The sequence below is a fragment of the Lygodium microphyllum genome, chromosome 9 (assembly GCF_053477565.2).
Source record: "Lygodium microphyllum isolate KBCC chromosome 9, Lygodium_microphyllum_v1.1.10, whole genome shotgun sequence".
Classification (NCBI taxonomy): domain Eukaryota; kingdom Viridiplantae; phylum Streptophyta; class Polypodiopsida; order Schizaeales; family Lygodiaceae; genus Lygodium; species Lygodium microphyllum.
The window spans coordinates 51,264,046-51,284,812 of NC_141143.1; the positions used below are offsets into that span (position 1 = coordinate 51,264,046).

Sequence of the window (20,767 nt, forward strand, 5' to 3'; positions counted from 1 at the left end):
ACACAAGAACAGTCGCATGGTTTCCACGAACCTACCAAAAATAACAAAAAGGTTGCAAAATCGTGTGAAAAGGCTGGCATTTTTGTTGCTTTTCTGTAAGGGCCGAATATTTTTTTAACAGCAGGATTTTGGATCTTCTTTTTAGTATTCATAATTCACGATTGATATGATTTATGCGCTGTTGTTTGCTTTCTAGGACGCTCGCGTGGTTATCCCCGGCTATGGCGTCCGTCCTGCTGCAGGCCTAAATAGTTTTCGCCGGCAGCAGTAAGGTTATCGCAGAAACGGGTTCGCGTCAGGACTGTCGGTCGCCTCCCCTTTGGTTCATTCCGTCCATGGCGGACGCTCCAGCATGGCCAACCGTACGTTCCTTCTCGCAAATCCATTCCTTCTCAAAATTTCTCGGTCGATCCTTGCCATTTCCGTCTAAGGATTCTTCAGCACCTCTAAATGCCATAATGCGACTGTATATCTAACTGCCGGAGTACTTCCTCCGTCACCAGAGCGTGTTTGCTTCTCTCTCTTCATTTCTCCTTCTCTTAGCTTGAGTCATGGCTGTCAGCCTAGCCTGTCTTTCGAGTTCATCCTCTGCGGTAACGTTAATTGATTTTTTAATGACATTTTCTGGCCCTTGAAATTCTCTTGCGTACGACATTGCAAACGCAAAATGAGCTGCTCGCACATTTCCACGGAATTCGTTCTGCTTGTTTTCGCGTTAAATGAGAAACGGGTTCATTCTAGTTTTTAAAACCGGATTACAATACTGTTATAGCTGTTTAGCAGTGTAATTTGTTGGTCGAAATCGATTTTAATTTTCAAACTTGCTCTACATGTGACAAATTACTGTATACCTTTTCGCTTCATCTTCCGGATTTGTCTTCTTTACCACACTCAAATTCTGTGATCTCGCTCTGTGAAATTCTTAAAGCAGATATTTTCACAGCAAATTTTGAAAAAATAGGGGTATTTCTGATTAACTTTGTCTCTGGTGACATCTTGTTGTTCGTGCAGTCCTTTAAGGACCGTCACAATGATGGCAATCACTTACTTATACACGAGGGTGGAAAATTCTCCTATGTCTTGATCCCACCGCTTCTTTCGCTTCAGACAGAAGAGTCCAAACTCTGCTTCACAGATCACAATGGTGATAAGTGGGACCCCCGAGTCCAGCAGTGCTGCCTTAGGGAAGGTGGACATGTCCATGCGCATGTTCATCATGGAGATACTATTGAAGATATATTTTTAGAGGAGGTAACAACCTTCCATTGTGCATTAACTTCTGTGTACATCTTCTTGCACGTCTCATAGCAATAAACTGCTGTTGAATAATGCAGCCACTACACACACGTTTGTCCATTTAGATGCTGAATAGCAGGGTTCTGGGAACAAAAGTGGAGGAAGAGAAATTAAGTCCTTTTCACCATCATTTGAGAAGGAAGTATCCTCTATTGAAATGGTATTCTATACATAAATTTTAAAAATATAATAATATTTTGAGAAATTTGAACAATATTTGTTTCCTTCTTTCAAAGAATTGAGAAGGATTTTTCTCAAGGTGAACAAGTCCTAGGTTGAAGTGGACCTGCCTTTTCCCAAACCTTGGTGAATAGGTTTTGGTTGGCGGTCTAAACTTTGCTTGTAAAGGCTAGGAAAAATGTAAGAAAATGTTAATTTTGTTGCTTTCATCACCAGTGATAAGAGAGCGCAAGTGCATGCCAGGAGGTATGATTCAAAATGACAAGACTTTAGGACCAAGGATACGTCTTACCACCTCTCACAAAGCTGCCATATTTGGATTGTGGTCTATTCTACTCTTAAGGATTATAATATGTGAATGTGTATTGAAATACTATGCACTATTATATAGCTGCCTATAGATGCTACTTTTTCAACCTTTATTGGCGTTTGTTGGTCGTTTTAGTAGAGGGTTATTGTACTCGTAGGAAATCCTCAAAGTAAGCTTAATGTATGTTGACTCTATTCAGTAGCACACTGCCTCTATGATGGACAAGGAACATGACAACTTGGATGTGGACTCTCCTAGTGAAGAATTTGGTGTTGGGGGGGGGGGGGGAATATTTAATGTTGGTATTTAGTGCATTCATGCTGCCATCTCTTGGTTGTGAGCTCCATCAGAACTTGATGGAGATGGAGGAGCTTTGACATTTGTCATGTATGTCACTTGTTAGGTGTTGTCACTACCGAGTCCTCTTTGTTTCCAGCCAGATTTGGAGTTGCATTTCATGCTAGAGGGGGATTTGTCACCATTGGTGATAATTCTTCTGTTCTTGTTCGTGGAGTAGGGCGCCATTCCCCTATTATTGGATTGACAACATTCTTCTACCAAAGTTCTTTATGTACCAGATTTGCTTTAACCTATTGCCTGTTCATGGTCTTATACAACTACGTACCCATGTTTTGTTTAACAAAGGATGCAGTGACCATGGAGGATGCTTCTACACGAGTGGTTCTTTGGATAGGTACACATGAGGGTGGGCTTTATATGCTCACAGCTCTTGTTGCAAGGACTTTCCACAAGCTAGGACTTCTTTGGCATGCTTGATATGGGCATCTCAACTTTGATGTTGTCAGGTGGGCTTCTCGGAAGAAGATGGTGGAGGGAGTTCCCGATTTCCCTTCCATTCACACTCTACACCCTAGCTGTTTGAGGGGCAAGCTACATAGATAGCCCCATCCATAGGTTCTCTCTCGAAGAGCTACTACACAACTCGAGTTGGTCCACATTGACCTATGTGGTCCTATGGGCACGAGTTTTATGAGTGGAAGATGTTTAGAGAAATGCAAATGTCTTTCAAGGTTGGGGTGTTCGAGTAGACCACGGCGAGGAGTTTTATTATTTTTTCTAAGTTTTGTAGGGATACAGATGGAGCACTCCCATCCAAACACACCATTCGAGAATGGTGTGGTGGAGTGTGCCATTCGAATCATGTTGAAGATGGCCTGATCAATGTTGGAATATAGGAGTCTTTCTCACTCCCTTTGGTGTGAGGCGGTGGCTACAGTGGTTCACATCTGCATCCAGTCTCCTACCGCTTGTTACAGGATATGACTCCCTATGAGACCTTTGGAAAGAAGCGTTTTGTTTTCCATTTTCGCATCTTTGGGTGTGATGCTTTTGTCCATGTCAACAAGAAGAAGAGAGAGTGAGCAAACTAGACTCCAAGTCAAAGAAGCTTATCTTCATGGATTAGAGCATGACCATGAAGGGCTATCAGCTCTATGACCCAAAGAAAAGAAAGATCGAGGTGAGCAAGGATGTGATCTTTGATGGGGCTTCGACCTCCAAAGATCTTGTTGACGGTTCTTCTTTTGTAGGTAGTTCTTTGTTAGTGACCGATCTCTCCCATTAGCCCTGCCCTTTCTTTTAGGTTAACTATCTGCACCCCTTTGTCTGCGACTCCTCCCTGTTGAGAAACCCTTCACCCTTCACCTGCAGTTTGCATTTAGGGTTTGCAGCCTCAAAAAGGGGCGCCATTCTAGACTAAATATGCCTATTTAGAGGCCACTCTCTTATTCATTCCTCATGGCTAATTCATTCAGTCTGTCACCTCTTCTCTCTAGCCTCTCCACTACCCTCACACCCCTTAAGGAGGACATTGCGGTTCGTGGTTCGTGGTTGTCATCATCATCTTCCTTGTGCTACGACACCCTTGTTCCCTTGTATTATATTCACTCCATGATTCGGAACTTCATCATTCCATTCATCAGAGTTTCTTCTCTCTTCTCTTCTCTTCTTCATGTTTGCCGAGTTCACTCCGTGTTCCTCCTCGCCAATCCTACTGTCTCGCTGGTACGTCATCTTTTGACATGGTATCAGAGTTGGATCTACTTAAACAGCAGCAAAGATTCTCCACTCCAGTGAAGGCAAAGACCGGTGGCAGGTTCGGCATCCACTTCTGTTTTTCTTCCGCTGCATCAAAATCTCGTTTTTGCAAATTTCAAGTGTTTCAGCTTGCTACCCACACCCCGTTCGCGGAGGACATCATAGTCTCAGCTGTCCCTTGCTGTCATCTACAGTCTAGCACTTGTTTCCAGCCTTTCACCCGCAGTTTGCAGCTGTTTACAGTAGAACGATTGTTGTTGATCACTCTCCATTCAGAAAATAATCTCGTTTTTGTAGATTTCAGGTATTTCAGCTTGCTGCCCACACCCCAAACACGGAGGACATCGCGGTCCAAGCTGGCCATTGTTGTCTACAACAGTCTGGCGCCTGTTTCTAGCCTATCACACACTGTTCGGAGCTGATTTCAGCATATTGACTGCTGCTGCTGTTTTTTTCTGCGTTTTTAGTCTTTCTCTCTCTTGCAAGCTGTCCTACTTGCGTTTTTAGTCTTTCTCTCTCTCACAGGCTGTCCTGCCTGCGTTTTTAGTCTTTCTCTCTCCTCACCCGCGTTTTTCTACTGGTTACAACCTCTTACTGCTGATCACATCCTTCTCCCACTGGCAGCTCACTTCTAGCCCTTCCACCCCTTGAGATGGACATTGCGGTTCGTACTTCACATTGCTCTCACACCCCTTCAGGCAGACATTGTGGTTCATGGTTCATGGTGGTTAATCTCTTCCTTCTTCAGCAAGGCACAATGGTATCCATGGCTTCTTTACCAACAGATGTCTAGACTAATGGGTGCTCCTATTGTGGCATCACCGGACACACCACCGATGCTTGCCGACTTTGATCTTTGCTTCCCACCCCCCTGGAGTATATGCGTCTTCCACCAGGCACTCCTTGTGCCACCTCTCCTTTCTGGGCCACAGAGATCGTTCTGCATCGGCTACCAGGGTATTATGCTCAAGGCAATAAGACGCATCCGATGCATACTAAGTCCTTTCGAGCACATGGAGAATTGATTGGTGCTACGATCTCTTGGAGATCATCGCAATGCTAGCGGTAGTCTTCTCCCACCTACTTTCGGGTACAGTGGCTACCACGGCTCGTGGTTTTGCAGTCCATTCCATCGAGAGATAGTGATTGTTTGATACCGTCTCCTCGTCAGCTTGCTCCTTCGAGAGACAGTGATTGCTCGACTCCTTCCTCTTCTTCGGCTACCTAGTCCGCTCCACTGAGAGATAGTGATTGTTGCCCACCTCTCGCTCATTCTGAGCCCCACCCATCCCCACCCATCCCCACCCTCGACTACTCAGGTTCGAGAAGCTACCTCTGGGCGCTCTTCGGCACCCTAGATATCTTCTTTGGTACGACTAGCGGCACTTCCTTCTTCATTAGACATTTCGAAGTCCGTGATCCATGAGTTTTTGGATTCCCTATGTACTTCAGAGGGGGATTCAGAGGGGATATTATTTCTTTGCCCTCAGAAGGGGCATCTACTTCTTTGACTTTAGCGGGGGCTCCTCCATCTCCCACCTCAGAGGGGGAACCTACTCCACATGAAGTTCTTCACTCATGCTCTACTTTCTTGGGGTGGCTGTCTTCGACTAGTCATCTCTTCTACTGATACCCAGGATCTTCAGGTACCACCTAGATCGGGACCTCGGAGGTTCAGCCACGACTTGGTGGCGAGGCCTTCATATTCCTTTCAGCATGGGTGCACGGAGCTAGTGTTTTCTCTTTTGAGGTTGAGTTTCGGTTTCTCTAGTTCACTCTGTCTACTGTTCTTTATTGCAGGTTCCTTTTCCGGTGGAAATCTTGGATCTTCGGGATCCTCTACATCTTCTTTCTCCTCTTCTTTTTGCCTTCGTCCCTTGGTCAGCATGGAGCCACCTCCCGAGATCAAGTACGGGCATATCCTTATGGTTCTCGGCACCACACAAAGTGTGACATTCCTCATATGCATTGCATGTTTTCATCATCTTTGTACTAGGGTGCTTGGGCAAGTGAACAATCTCCCCACGAGGGACACTGTCCAAGTGGCACTTGCTGCATAAGCATTGCATCTTCACCTCACTCTTCTCTTGTTCCCCTTTTTGGGCCTGAGAGGGGGTGTTCAGAAACCCTTCACTCTTCACATGTAGTTTGCGTTTTTGTGTTTCGCGTTTAGGGTTTATAGCGCCAAAAAGGAGTACTATCCTAGATTGACTATGCCTATTTATAGGCCACTCTCTCTTTCATTCCTCACGGCTGATTCGTTCAGTCCGTCACCTCCTCTCTCCAGCCTCTCCACTGTCAGGGTGCAGCGGTGCGGAAGCGTAGGACTGAGAGAGAGAGAACGCAGAGAGAAAAGGGAGAGAAAGAGACAGTGTACAATGAAGATCTGCTGTATAAAGAATGCTGAATACAAAGATATACACGGGCGCAGTGCGCTGGACTGTGTGTCTCCACCTCGACGATGCGACCTGCTGTCCACCTTGAAGTCTGCTGCACTCTGACATGGTATCAGAGCAGTGTTTGAGGGCTGACTGAGCGCAGAATCAACCTGAAGGGGAGTTTCCATCGCGACACAAATTTGCGTTTTTTGCGTTTAAGGACAGACAGGAGGGCTGCGCCTTGGAACAAGGCTGAAACGAGTGTGGGCGCACAGGAAAGGAGTACAGGTGGTGGATTTGCTGCTGTTTACTGCTGTTTGATGCGGAGGAAGTTTGAGTTTTCAACCTAAAAGTGCAGGTTTTGCTTTTTCATCACCTCCGGCGGGTGAAGACGCTTCGGGACGCGGAAGAGCCTTAGCAGGCTGAGTTTACCCAGTCAGAGGGGGCTGCTTTTGCGTTTGAGAAGGCATTGCAGGTGAAGATGTCTACAGAGATGGACTTGGAGTTCCAGGCGATTATGGACCGGAAGGTGTCTGTCTTACTGGCTCTTTCTACAGATCAGAAGCTCGACGGCGACAACTACCGCATTTGGCGCGTTATGATGTTGGCCATCCTTGAGTCCTATGATTTGGCGGAGTTGGTACAGGAAGATATTGACCGGCCTTCGGTAAGAGATGAGTCCAAACTCTCTTCCGATGCTCGTACGGAGTTGGCTAGGGCCCAGTCTCATTGGGACAAACTGAATGCTCGGATTCGATCCTTTCTCTTTTTATCATGCACTACAGCCGTGATCGCTCACATCGAGCACTTGACGGTGGCTCGTGAGATATGGCTGGAGCTTGATTAAATGTACAATCGGATGACCCTGATGAAGAGGGTTTCTTTGGAGGTACAGATGCGGACCTTGTCCGTCAATAAGTCTTCTTCGCTAAGGGAACACATTAACAAGCTAAGGCAGCTACAGATGCAGGTTCAGAATGCGGGGAAGCCGATTTCCTCCGAAGACATGGCGATCACACTCTTGTCCCAGTTGCCGCCACGATTCGGTACATTTTACTCTGCCCTTATTGCTTCGGGGTGAGAGTCTACTCTTCGGTGGGAAGAGTTGGTTCCTATGGTCTTGGACCAAGAGGAACAGTTAAAGGGATAGAATGCTTCCAAGACGGAGGCGTTGACAGGTCAAGCCTCTCAGAAGAAGGGGAAGGACCAAAAGAAGAAGAAGGGGGATAACAAGTCCAAGAAGGACAAGGAGAAGGACAAGGACAAAGACTCCACATGCCATACTTGTGGAAAGACTGGCCATTGGAAGAAGGATTGCCCTGACAAAGACTCGAAGGACACCAAGAAGAAGGAAACCAAGGATTCTGGAGCGGTGGCTGCACCCTCATCAGCTGCATTTCTACATTTAGTTGTCATTGAGGACGCTTCACCGAATGCTTCTGATGCTGCGATGGCGGCTCCCCAAGCTCGAGAGTGGATTGTTGATAGTGGTGCCTCACGGCATATGACTCCTTCATCAGATGGTGTTGCCCAGCTGCGACCTTCGCGTGGGCAGGTTCTCATTGGAGGCAGCTCTTCAGTTTTTGTTGCAGGTCGGGGTAAGATGCAGCTTATTCTGGATGGACGAGGTGGCACCCATACCTCAGAGGTTTTGCATGTACCAGGATTAGGGTACCATCTCCTTTCAGTTCATAAGATTTGCTCCCTTGGTCTTTTGGTGGAGTTTGACAGTTCTACTGTGTGAGTCCTTGATCGTGAATCGAGGAAGGTTCTATCATCTGGATATGAGGAGAACGGCATTTACAAACTGAAGTCTTCCACTACCCTCTCTACTCTTCTTCTTTCCTCACAGTCACAGTCTGAGTTATGGCATGCTCGGTTTGGTCACCTGAACTATGACTATCTTCGGAGGGCGTCACGTGGACAGCTTGTTCGAGGGTTGCCGGATATAGTGGTGAGCCAGCAGCCATGTGTCTCCTGCATACGGGGGAAGCAGCATAGAGATGCCATTCCCCACACAGCTTCGCGGTGGTCAACTTCACCGATGGAGCTAGTATCTACGGATCTATGTGGCCCTATGAGGAATGAGTCCCTGCGTGGGAGCTCGTACTTCATGCTGATTGTGGATGACTATAGCAGGATGACATGGGCCTATTTTTTGGCACTAAAGTCAGAAGCTTTCTCGCACTTCAAGGATTGGTTTCTCTTTGAGGAGAACCGATCAGGCCGGAAGTTGAAGACCTTGCGATCCGACAAAGGAGGTGAATTTGTGTCTAATGAATTTGCTCGGTTTTGTGCAGATAGAGGAATTTACCAGGAGTTTGCCAATACCAATACTCCTCAAGAAAATGGTATTCTAGAACGGAAGAACTGCAGTGTGATCGAGATGGCGCGCACCATGATGGAGCACCGACAGACCCCTCAGGTTCTGTGGGCCGAGGCTGTGGCTACTGCAGTCCAGATCCTTAATCGATCCCCTACTTCGGCCGTGGAAGGGATGACTCCATTTGAGGCTTATTTTGGGACGAAGCCAGATGTTTCTTACTTTCGGGTCTTTGGGTGTGATGCCTATGTTCACATTCCCAAGGCTCACCGTGACAAATTTGAAGCGGCTTCCCGAAAACAGGTATTTGTTGGCTACAGCTCCCAGTCCCAAGGCTACCGACTGTATGATCCCGTCAAGCGGGATGTATATACTAGCCGTGATGTGCGGTTTGTGGAGGTTCCGGCTTCTTCAACGGGTGAGGAGCACCCCGTACTTGGAGATCCAGGGGAGAGTTGGGCTCCTTCTACAGTTCCACTAGAGCCCGTGCCTTTTGATTACGATTCTGTTTCTGACACAGAGTCTACTGTTCCACCGGACACCTCTGAGGAGTTACCACCGGTGGACATTCCAGAGTCTTCTACTGATGGAGAACGACGAGGGGAGGTTGGGCCTCCTTCTCGCTGGGCCCGTGACACACTTCGTGATTCAGGGATCGAGGGGGTTCCTGAGGAGTGGGGACCGCAGGATGGTCCGCGGCGGTCACAGAGGCACCAGGCGCATTCTTCGGAGCTTGTTTGCTCCAATTATTGTTTGATGTCCCGTGTTATGCAGGATCGAGAGCCCACCTCCGTGAAGGAGGCTTTACAGTCCGCCCCATGGAAGAAAGCTATGGAAGCTGAGTTGGAGGCTATTGAGAGGAATGGCACTTGGTCACTTGTGCCACGCCCCCCGAAGAAGAAGGTGATTGGAGTCAAGTGGGTCTTCAAGACCAAATATCTTAGTGATGGTACTTTGGATAAGCACAAGGCTCGCCTTGTTGCTAAGGGTTTTGCCCAGCGCCCAGGGATTGACTGTCATGACACCTTTGCCCCCACAGCTCGTATGGCAACCATTAGAGCTGTTCTTGCTTTGGCTGGCCATAGGAGATGGCCTGTTTATCAGTTGGATGTGAAGTCGGCCTTCCTGAATGGTGATTTGAAGGAGGAGATCTACGTTGAGCAGCCTCCTGGCTTTGGTTCTTCAGATGGGAAAGTCTACAGGTTGAAGAAGGCCCTGTATGGTCTCAAGCAGGCCCCGCGAGCTTGGAACGAGAAGATTGATTCGTTCCTCCAGTCTCAGTTGGGATATCGGCGGTCCAAGGCCGATCCGCAGCTGTATGTTCACACTTCCGAGGATGGTTGTGTGCTGTTTGTATTATATGTTGATGATTTGATTGTCACAGGTGATGATGCACAGCAGGTCCAAGAGACAAAGTCAGCTTTACATCGGACGTTCGAGATGACGGATTTGGGGCTACTCCATTTCTTTTTAGGCCATGAGATTTATCAGTCTCAGAGGGGGATCTTTCTCTCCCAACAGAGATATGTACAGGAGCTCTTGGTGTCCTTTGAGATGGAAGATTGTAGGGCCCTCTCTACTCCTATGGATCCGAACTGGAAGGCCACTTCCCACTCAGCTTCTCCTTTGGCGGATGTGTCCCGCTATCGACAGTTGATAGGGTCCTTGATTTGGCTTCTCAACACGAGGGTTGATCTATGTTTTGCTGTTGGGCTCTTGGCAGGGTTCATGAGTGAACCTAAGACGGCGCATTGGCAGGCTGCTCAGAGGATACTTCGGTATCTCAGGGGGACATCTGATTTGGGGATTCATTACCCCGCAGGGACAGATGGGTCAGATCTTGTACTTGCAGGTTGGAGCGACTCGGATTGGGCCGGTGACGTGGACCACAGGCGGTCTACAACAGGTTACTGCTTTACTTTGGGTGCAGGTGTTATTTCATGGAGTAGCAAGAAGCAGCCCACGGTAGCCCTTTCGTCTACTGAGGCGGAGTATCGGGCCGCGTCTTCCACCACATGCGAGGTTGTGTGGCTTCGGAGATTGTTGGAGGAGCTTGGGTGCCCCCAGACTCGTCCTACATTGCTGCGATGTGACAATGAAAGTTGCATTGCCTTGGCGAGGAACCCTGTTTTTCATGCCCGGATGAAGCACATTGAGATTCAGTACCATTTCATCCGAGAAAAGCTTCTGGATGAGACCATCACTGTGGAGTATTGCAAGACGGAGGATAATCTTGCGGATTTGTTTACGAAGGCGCTTCCTCAAGCTCTACTTCGGCAACATTCCAGATCCCTCAGGCTTCTGCCCTGCCCCGGCTCTGAGAGGGGGTGTTAGAGATCATTGCCAGGCAGGCAGGATTGCCTGGGCTGCACAGTCGGACTGCCACGTGGCAGTTCGACTGCCTGCAGCCCAGTCGGCTGCATTTAATGCAGCCGACCTGCCCTATTTTCTGGCGCCCCATTTCAGGCAGTTTTTCGGCTATATATTGCCAATGTTTCCAGCAGTCTGCCCTCTCTTCTCTGTCGCAGATTACAGACCGGTGCTGTGCAGTTTTCTGTCTGTGTTCACAGATTTCAGACAGCAGATAGTGCAGACTGCAGCAGACTTCGAGGTGGACAGCAGGTCGCATCGTCGAGGTGGAGACACGCAGTCCAGCGCACTGCGCCCGTGTATATCTTTGTATTCAGCATTCTTTATACAACAGATCTTCATTGTACACTGTCTCTTTCTCTCCCTTTTCTCTCTGCGTTCTCTCTCTCTCAGTCCTACGCTTCCGCACCGTTGCACTCTGACATCCACCACCCTTACACCCCTTCAGGAGGACATTGCGGTTCGTGGTTCGTGGCTGTCATCATCATCTTCCTTGTGCTACGGCACCCTTGTTCCCTTGTATCACATTCACTCCATGATTCGAAACTTCATCATTCCATTCATCAGAGTTTCTTCTCTCTTCTCTTCTCTTCTCCATGTTTGTCGAGTTCACTCCGTGTTCCTCCCCGGCAACCCTACTGTCTCGCTGATACGTCATCTTTTGACACTTCCCCTCCTCCCCCTCCACTTGCTTCCCTTCCTCCTTTGGTGGCTCCTTCTTCTTCTATTACTTAGTCTTCGAGTATACCTATCCCATCTCCATCCCCTCAGGTTTCTTTTAGGGGTGTTGAGTTGTCAGAAGGGAAGCTTTTCTCTTTAGATATTGAGGGGGAGTCTCGATCCCAAGTAGGTGCATTGCAGGTATCGGAGGCTACTCGGTCTCCTTCACAATAGGATGTGCCGATCATCGTTCTTAGGTGGTATCGGGACCTTATGTAGGAATCAGGTGTTTCCCACTTTCTTGCTATCCCTTTAGGCCCACATAGATTAGCCAAATTACAATCATAGTAGGATGGATCTCTCTGCGTGAACGATGCCCTTATGTCAGAGATTCTTTAGGATCGTGAGCCTACTACAGTTGATGAGGCTCTTGAAATGATATTTGGCATCATGCTATGTAGGAGAAGTTCGATTCTATTGTGTATAACCAAACTTGGGAGTTGGTTCCATGTCTATAGAAGTGGAAGGTGATTACTGTGAACTGGGTCTATAAGACCAAGTATTGGGCCGATGGATCCTTGGACAAGCATAAGGTTAGGCTTGTTGCCAAGGGATTTGCATAGAAGGTAGGATTGGATTACTTAGAGACTTTTGCATCTACAGTAGCAGTGATCTACTATCCCATGGTGGACAATGCAATGGATCTCTTCATAAAGCCTTTGTCCAAGGCTTCTATGCTTCATCACATGAGATTGTTGGATCTTTAGATACTCCCAAGGTCTGAGAGGGGGTGTTAGTGTGCCTTATTTTGTCGGTATGTCATCTCCTGGTTGTGAGCCCTAGTTAGAGTTTGATAGGGACATTTGGAGCTTTGATTGTGTTTTCTCCTTCATTTAGTGTGCATTTCTAGTGTTTGTGCTGTCTTGCTAGCTGGTGTCCACTCTCTAGACTGCTGGGATTTTTTAAATGGCCTGCCATGCCATCATTTTGCTGCTTTTATTACAGTTCAACTAAATTAAATGCAATCGGTCAGTATTTCTAGGTTAGGCAGATCAGCAGTTGGCCAGTTTTGGCTATTTTCTGCTATTTATAGCAGGTTTTCTGGTCGGACAGATCCTTCTTCTTTGTCTCTTGCAGGTGCTCTGATAGTTAGTTGCAATCTTCTCCATTTCCGTTGCGGACTGTAGGTTGCCCCTCTCCGTCTCTATCACGGTCACAAGTGCTGTCATCATTATTCAGCCTGATTTGGTGTCCTCATTGATGCCTTGGGCTGCGTTCAGGGACTGATCAATCCTCATTGTATTCATCTTTTCTTCATTGCTCAGTGGAGGTTTCTCTTCTTTTTGTGTTTTCTTTTCTCCTCTCCTTTTCTCTCCTTTGTGATTCTCTTTTGTTACGCACTCTCACATTAACATGCAGGATTGTAAACCTATAAGTACTTCAATGGAGCTAGGGTTGAAGCTTTCTACGCACTCTCACATTAACATGTAGGATTGTAAACCTATAAGTACTTCAATGGAGCTAGGTTTGAAGCTTTCTATGCATGATGGTAGTGAGATGATTGAAATTGCAATTTACAACAAGGCTGTTGGATGCCTCATTTATCTTTGCAATACACACCTTGACTTACAATTTGTAGTATCTCAAGTGAGCAATTTTATGCACAGCCCATGTATAGTTCGTTGGTAAGTTAAGTGGATCCTCCGTTACTTACAAGGTAATCAAACACATGCCTTGATATTTTCTAGGGGAGAGACTTGCAGCTACAGGCTTACAACAATACATGCAAGGTAATCAGACACATGCCTTGATAGTGTGAGAGTGTGCAATGGAAGAAGGAACTCAAACATAGAGAGAGAGAGAGAGAGAGAGAGAGAGAGAGAGAGAGAGAGAGAAAGCAGAAGATGAATGAAGAAATACTGCACTGACTCAAGATGGATGCTGAATACAATGATGAGGACTGATCAGTCTTTTCATGCAGCCTAAGGCATGAATGAGGGCACCAAATCAGGCTGAGATGATGGTAGCACCAATGTCGGAGAGTGTTTGAGAGATGGAGTGTGCTGAATCTGCAAAAGAGTGATCTGTCAAGTGTGGGAGATGTGCTATATATAGCCATCTCCACCAAAAACTAGCCGATTGCATACAGGAGTATGTCCTAATTTTGGCTGAGTGCAGCAAATGAAGGTATGACTGTAATAAATGCAGTCTGACTGCATAGATAAAATGGGAAAATGATGACAATCTCTCCTAGGCAGTTGTGGACCAAGAAGATAGTGGTAGAAGGTATCAATCAATTGATAGACCATGGAAATGCATAATAAATGTGCTAAAATAGAAGAAATGCACTCTAGAATGCTAGAACTTCCATGTCTCCATTAGACTTTGATAGGAGCTCACAACCAAAAGATGACAGATTGACATGACTAAAATAGGCAAGCTAACACCTCCTCTCAGATCTTGGTGTTTGAAGATCCAACCACCTCATGTGATGAAGCATAGAGGCCTTGGGTAAAGGCTTCGTGAAGAGATTGGCCGCATTTTCCTCTATGGGAGTCGGGATAATAGGCCACCGCCCTCTCGGAATCCACAATCTGATCATGAACATTGTGATATTGAACCTCAATGTGCTTCATGCGAGCATGAAACACCGGGTTCTTTACCAGAGCAAGGGTAATGTGGTTGTCCACGCGAAGCTCCATAGGTCTTGTCTATGGAAAGCCAATCTTTGCCAACATACGATGGAGCCAAGTTGTCTCCATAACGATCAAACATAAGGCATGATACTTAGCCTTTGTAGAATAAAGAATCACAGTAGGTTGCTTCTTGTTGCTCCAAGAGATAGCTCTTGATCCAAGGGAGAAGGCATAACCTGTAGTGGACTATCTCGAATCCACATCACCTACCCAATCAGAGTTACTCCACCCAGAAAGAGTAACCCCCTCTCCATACACAATCGTGTAGGATCGAGTCCTCTGTAAATACCGAAGAACACGTAAGGCTGCCCTTCAGTGATCTTGTGTAGGAGTCTGCATAAAAGAAGACAACAAAGCCACCACAAAAGAAATATTGGACGGAGTGTGAATGAGCTAGATAAGAGAGCCAACAAGGCACTTGTAATGGGTAGCATCTGGAAGGGGATCTCTATCAAAAGATCACGTATCAGCAAGGCAGTAGGGTTTGCGGGGAGGAATACGGAGTGAACTCGGCAAACATGGAGAAGAGAAGAGAAGAGAGGAAACTTTGATAAATGGAATGATGAAGATCTGAATCATGGAGTGAATGTGATACAAGGGAACAAGGGTGGTATAGCACAAGGAAGATGATGAAGACGGCCACGAACCACAAACCGCAATGTCCTCCTGAAGGGGTGTCAGGGTAGTGGAGAGGCTGGAGAGAAGAGGTAATGGATTGAACGAATCAGCCGTGAGGAATGAATGAGAGAGTGGCCTATATATAGGCACAATCAGTCTTTGGATGACGCCCCTTTTTGGAGCTGCAAATTCTAAACGCAAAACGCAGAAACGCAAAAACACAAACTGCGGGTGAAGGGTTTCTCAACACCCCCTCTCAAGCCCAGAAAAGGGGAACAAGAGAAGAGTGAGGTGGAGATGCAATGCTACATGCTGAAGAATGCTCATGTCCACTTGGACATTGTCCCTCGTGGGAAAATTGTTCATTTGCCCAAGTGCCTTAGTACAAAGATGATGAAAACATGCAATGCATAGGAGGAATGTCAGACTTTGTGTGTTGTTGCCGAGAACCCTAAGGATATGCCCGTACTCAATCTCGGGAGGTGGCTCCATGCTAACCAAGGGATGAAGGCAAGTAGATGTAGACGACCCCTAAGATCCAAGATTTCCACCGGAAAGGAAAACTGCAGTAAAGACCAGTAGACAGAGTGAATTGGAGAACTCGAAACACAACCTCGAGAGAGAAGCCACTAGCTCGGTGCATCCATGTTGGAAGGAATACGAAGGCCTCGTCACCAAGTCGCAGCTGAACCTCTGAGGTCCCAATCTAGGTGGTACCTGAAGATCCTAGGTATCAGTAGAAGAGATGACTGGTCGAAGACAGCTACCCCAAGAAAGTAGAGGATGGGTGAAGAACTTCATGTGGAGTAGGTTCCCCTTCTGAGGTGGGAGGTGGAGGGGCCCCGCTGAAGTTGAAGAAGAAGTAGATGCCCTTCTGAGGGCAAAGAAATAACATCCCCCTCTGAATCCCCCTCTAAAGTAGAGGGGGAATCCAAAAACTCATGGATCACGGACTCTGAAATGTCTGATGACAAAGAAAGTGCCGCTAATCGTGCCGAAGAAGGTATTTGGGGTGCCGAAGAGCTCCTAGAGGTAGCCTCTCGAACCTGAGTAGTCGAGGGTGGGGAAGGGTGGGGCTTAGAATGAGGAAGAGGTGGGCAACAGTCACTGTCTCTCAGTGGAGCAGACTGGATAGCCAAGAAGAGGAAGGAGTCGAGAAGCCACTGTCTCTCGAAGGAGTGGACTGACGAGGAGACAGTATCAAACAATCATTGTCTCTCAATGGAGCGGATTGCAGATCCGTACGGGCATATCCTTATGGTTCTCGACACCACACAAAGTCGACATTCCTCCTATGCATTGCATGTTTTTATCATCTTTGTACTAAGGTGCTTGGGCAAGTGAACAATTTTCCCACGAGGGACATTGTCCAAGTGGTACCTGCTGCATGAGCATTCTTCAGCATGTAGCATTGCATCTCCACCTCACTCTTCTCTTGTTCTCCTTTTTTGGGCTTGAGAGGGGGTGTTGAGAAACCCTTCACCCGCAGTTTGCATTTTTGGGCCTAAGAGGAGGTGCGGCAAACCCTAAATGCTAAACGCAGAAACGCAAAAACGCAAACTGTGGGTGAAGGGAACAAGGATGCCGTAGCACAAGGAAGTTGATGAAGATAGCCACGAACCACGAACCGCAATGTCCTCTTGAAGGGGTGTCAGGGTAGTGGAGAGGCTGGAGAGGAGGTGACAGACTGAATGAATCATCCGCGAGGATTGAATGAGAGAGTGGCCTATAAATAGGCATAGTCAGTCTAGGATGGCGCCCCTTTTTGGGGTTGCAAACCCTAATTGCAAAACGTAGAAACACAAAAACTCAAACTGCGAGTGAAGGGTTTCTCAACACCCCCTCTTAGGCCCAAAAAGGGGAACAAGAGAAGAGTGAGGTGGAGATGCAATGCTACATGCTAAAGAATGCTCATGCAGCAGGTGCCACTTGGAGAGTGTCCCTCGTGGGGAAATTGTTCACTTGCCCAAGCGCCCTAGTACAAAGATGATGAAAACATGCAATGCATAGGAGGAATGTCGGACTTTGTGTGGTGCCGGGAACCATAAGGATATGCCCGTACTCGATCTTGGGAGAGGTGGCTCCATGCTGACCAAGGGATGAAGGCAAGAAGAAAAGGAGGAAGAAGATGTAGAGGATTCCGAAGATCCAAGATTTCCACCGAAAAGGGAATTTGCAGTAAAGAACAATAGATAGAGTGAACCGGAGAACCCGAAACTCAACCTCGAGAGAGAAGCCACTAGCTTTGTGCATCCATGTTGGAAGGAATACGAAGGCCTCGTTACCAAGTCGCGGGTGAACCTCTAAGGTCCCAATCTAGGTGGTACGTGAAGATCTTGGATATCAGTAGAAGAGATGACTGGTCGAAGACAACCACACCAAGAAAGTAGAGGATGGGTGAAGAACTTCATGTGGAGTAGGTTCCCCCTCTGAGGTGGGAGGTGGAGGGCCCCCCGCTAAAGTCAAAGAAGAAGTAGATTCCCCCTCTGAGGGCAAAGAAATAACATCCCCCTTTGAATCCCCCTCTGGAGTAGATAGGGAATCCAAAAACTCATGGATCACGGACTCTGAAATGTCTGATGACGAAGGAAGTGCCATCGGTTGTGCTGAAGAAGGTATCTTGGGTGCAAAGAGCTCCCAGAGGTAGCCTCTCGAACCGGAGTAGTCGAGGGTAGGGATGGGTGGGGCTCAGAATGAGCAAGAGGTGTGCAACAGTCGTTGTCTCTCAGTGGAGCAGACTGGGTAGTTGAAGAAGAGGAAGGAGTCGAGCAGCCACTGTCTCTCGAAGGAGCAGACTGACGGGGAGACGGTATCAAACAATCATTGTCTCTCGATGGAGTAGACTGCAAATCCGTAGGTCATGGAAGCCACTGTACCTGAAAATAAGTGGGAGAAGAGTGCCGTTGGCATTGTGACGATCTCTAGGAGGTCGTAGTGCCAATCGATTCTCCATGTGCTCGAAAGAACTTAGTGTGCATCGGATGCGTCTTATTGCCTTGAGCATAGTACTCTGATAGCCGATGTAGAACGATCTTTGTGGCCCAGAAAGGAGAGGTGGCACAAGGAGTGCCTGGTGGAAGACACATATACTCCGGGGGGGTGGGGAGCAAAGGTCGAAGTCGGCAAGCATCGGTGGTGTGTGCGGTGATGCCACAGTAGGAGCATCCAGTAGTCAGGTCATCTGTTGGTAAAGAAGCCATGGATACCAGTGTTTCTTGCTGAAGAAGGAAGAGGTTAGCCACCATGAACCGCGAACCGCAATGTCCGCCTCAAGGGGTGTGAGGGCAGTGTGAAGCATGAACCGCAATGTCCGTCTCAAGGGGTGGGAGGGTAGTGGAACTGAGTTGCCTATGGGAGGAGGATGCGACCAGCAGTAAGATTGCAACCAGTAGAAAAACGTAGGTGATGACGTGGTAGGCTGTACGATAGTAGGTTTGCACAGGAACAGCAGTCGCTTGGCTGGAATCAGCTCCAAACTGCGTGAAGAGGGCTGGAAATCAGGCGCCAACTGATGGAGACAGCAATGGACAGCTTTAGCTGAGATGTCCTTCGCGAACGGGGTGTGGGCAGCAAGCTGAAACACCTGAAATCTGCAAAAACGAGATATTGATGCAATGGAAGAAGAACAGAAGTGGATGCGGAACCCGCCACTGGTCTTTGCCTTCACTAGAGTGGAGGATCTTTGCCACTATTTGAGCAGATCCAACTTTGATACCATGTTAAAAGATGATGTACCAGCAAGACAGTAGGGTTTGCGGGGAGGAACACGGAGTGAACTCGGCAAACATGGAGAAGAGAAGAGAAGAGAGAAGAAACTTTGATGAATGGAATGATGAAGATTTGAATCATGGAGTGAATGTGATACAAGGGAACAAGGGTGCCGTAGCACAAGGAAGATGATGAAGACAGCCACGAACCACGAACCGCAATGTCCTCTTGAAGGGGTGTGAGGGTAGGGGAGAGGCTGGAGAGAAGAGGTGACGGACTGAATGAATCAGCCGTGAGGAATGAATGAGAGAGTGGCCTATAAATAGGCACAGTCAGTCTAGGATGGCGCCCCTTTTTGGGGCTGTAAACCCTAAACGCAGAACGTAGAAACACAAAATCGCAAACTGTGGGTGAAGGGTGAATCAACAATCTCCTACTGCCACAAGCTTGGACTCAGGGTCAATGGGCCAAGAAATAGGCCGACACTAAGCTATACCAAACTTTAAAAGTAGCTCGGAGATGTACTTAGGCTGGGAAATGAAAATGCCCTATTCCATTTGATAGATCTTAAAACCAAGAAAGAAGTGTAGGATCCCAAGATCTGTCATGTCAAACTCCTATCTCAAAATGTCCTGAGTACGATCAACCTCTTGAGTATCACTTTCTGTAATGATAAGATCATCCACATACAAGATAACCAAAACACATCTGATACCCTCAACCTTGTACTACAGGTTGGGGTCATAATTGGAGCGATAAAAATGACTTTGCACAAAGAAGCGATCAATCCTTTGGTAAACAAGCCAACTGTGGTGGGCTGTAAGAGCCAAAATAGCCCAAATAGTAGACATCTGAGCCATAGGTGCAAAAGTGTCAAAATAGTCCAAACCTGTCCTCTGCATAAAACCCTCGGCAACAAGCCGAGCTTTATGCTTGTCCAAGGAACCATCTGCAAGATACTTGGTCTTATAGACCCACTTCACACCTATCACCTTCCACTTCTTGGGACACGTTTAACCAACTCCCAAGTTTGATTTCACTTGATGGAATCGAGCTCATCTTGCATAGCCTACCGCCAAACATTTTGTGCAAGAGCCTCCTCGATTGTAGTAGGCTTGGAGTCCTGGAGAATCTATGACATAAGAGCATAGTTTAACAGTTTATTACAACATCTATTTATGCTTCCATTGCTGCATCCGTTTTTGATATGGTATTAGATTTTAGGATCTTCAATTTGCTACTAATTTTTGCTGATTCCAAATTTGCGAATTCCATCTGTTGATTAGGCGATTGTTTGTTGCTACTGAGTGGCGAGTTTTCAAAGGACACTATTCAGTCTTTCTTACTTCGTGTCACACAGGTATAGGACTAGCTTTGACATGCAATTTGCCCTTCCTGAGGCTCACCTTGTGGGGATTGTGCTCTATAGCTCCCTTTGGAGTTCGATGGAGTGGCCAATGCTTTGCGGGCTTAGACGTCATCAACACCCATCAATTTTCTACAAATGTTCTCAACGTTGCTCGAGCATGAGACGCCTTTGCGGTTTCAAAGGAGGTTGGATTCGATGTAGATGGCAGTGTAGGAGAGAAAGACTAAAAATGTAGGTGAGGAGAGAGAAAACAGTGAACGCAGCTGGGAGGAGAGAGAAAACATCAAACATAGGCTGCAAGAGAGAGAAAGCAGCAAATGCGGGCTGCAGGAGAGAAAATCTGGAGCGACAGCTGAGAGGAGAGAGAAAATGTGTAGGGTGGTAGGTGGGGCTTGCAAACGCAGCAGTATGCTGACGTGGCAAGCTATATGTCAGTTGGACAACAGCAATCACCTGGCTGGAAACAACAGCAAAATGATGATGGCGGTTTGGAAACAAGTGCCAAATGAGTGAAGACTGCAATGGACAGCTTGGACTGTGATGTCCTTTGTGAACGGGGTGTGGGTAGCAAGCTGAAAAACATCTAAAACTTGTAAAAAAGAGATTAGGGTTGAATGGAGGACAACATACCTATTTATAAAAAGTTTGGGCCCTCCCAAGTAGGTTTGTGCTTATGGGATACAGGCACTCTCTAGGTATGCATTTGTTTTTAAATAATTAAGGTTTCTTCTTTAATTAACCATGTTTTCGGGCTGTTTAAGTGAAGCTAATGCATTTTTAGCTCAACACCCCCTCTCAAGC

General features: G+C 47.1%; 1 protein-coding gene across 2 annotated transcripts in view; it reads left to right on the plus strand.

Annotated features, from left to right (window-relative positions):
- Nucleotides 1–154: 154 nt before the first annotated feature.
- Nucleotides 155–20,767, plus strand: part of LOC148031027 (cadmium/zinc-transporting ATPase HMA3-like) — an 83,567-nt gene continuing 62,954 nt past the window's right edge. Inside the window, exons 1-2 of one of the 2 annotated variants that reach the window (XM_087684555.1) lie at nt 155–362; nt 1,012–1,251. In XM_087684555.1, the coding sequence (XP_087540681.1) occupies nt 336–362; nt 1,012–1,251 (267 nt within the window). In that variant the 5' untranslated portion in view covers nt 155–335. Of the gene's footprint in view, nt 363–1,011; nt 1,252–1,334; nt 1,457–20,767 lie in introns of those variants that run through there. The other variant, XM_087684556.1, reaches the window with a different exon arrangement.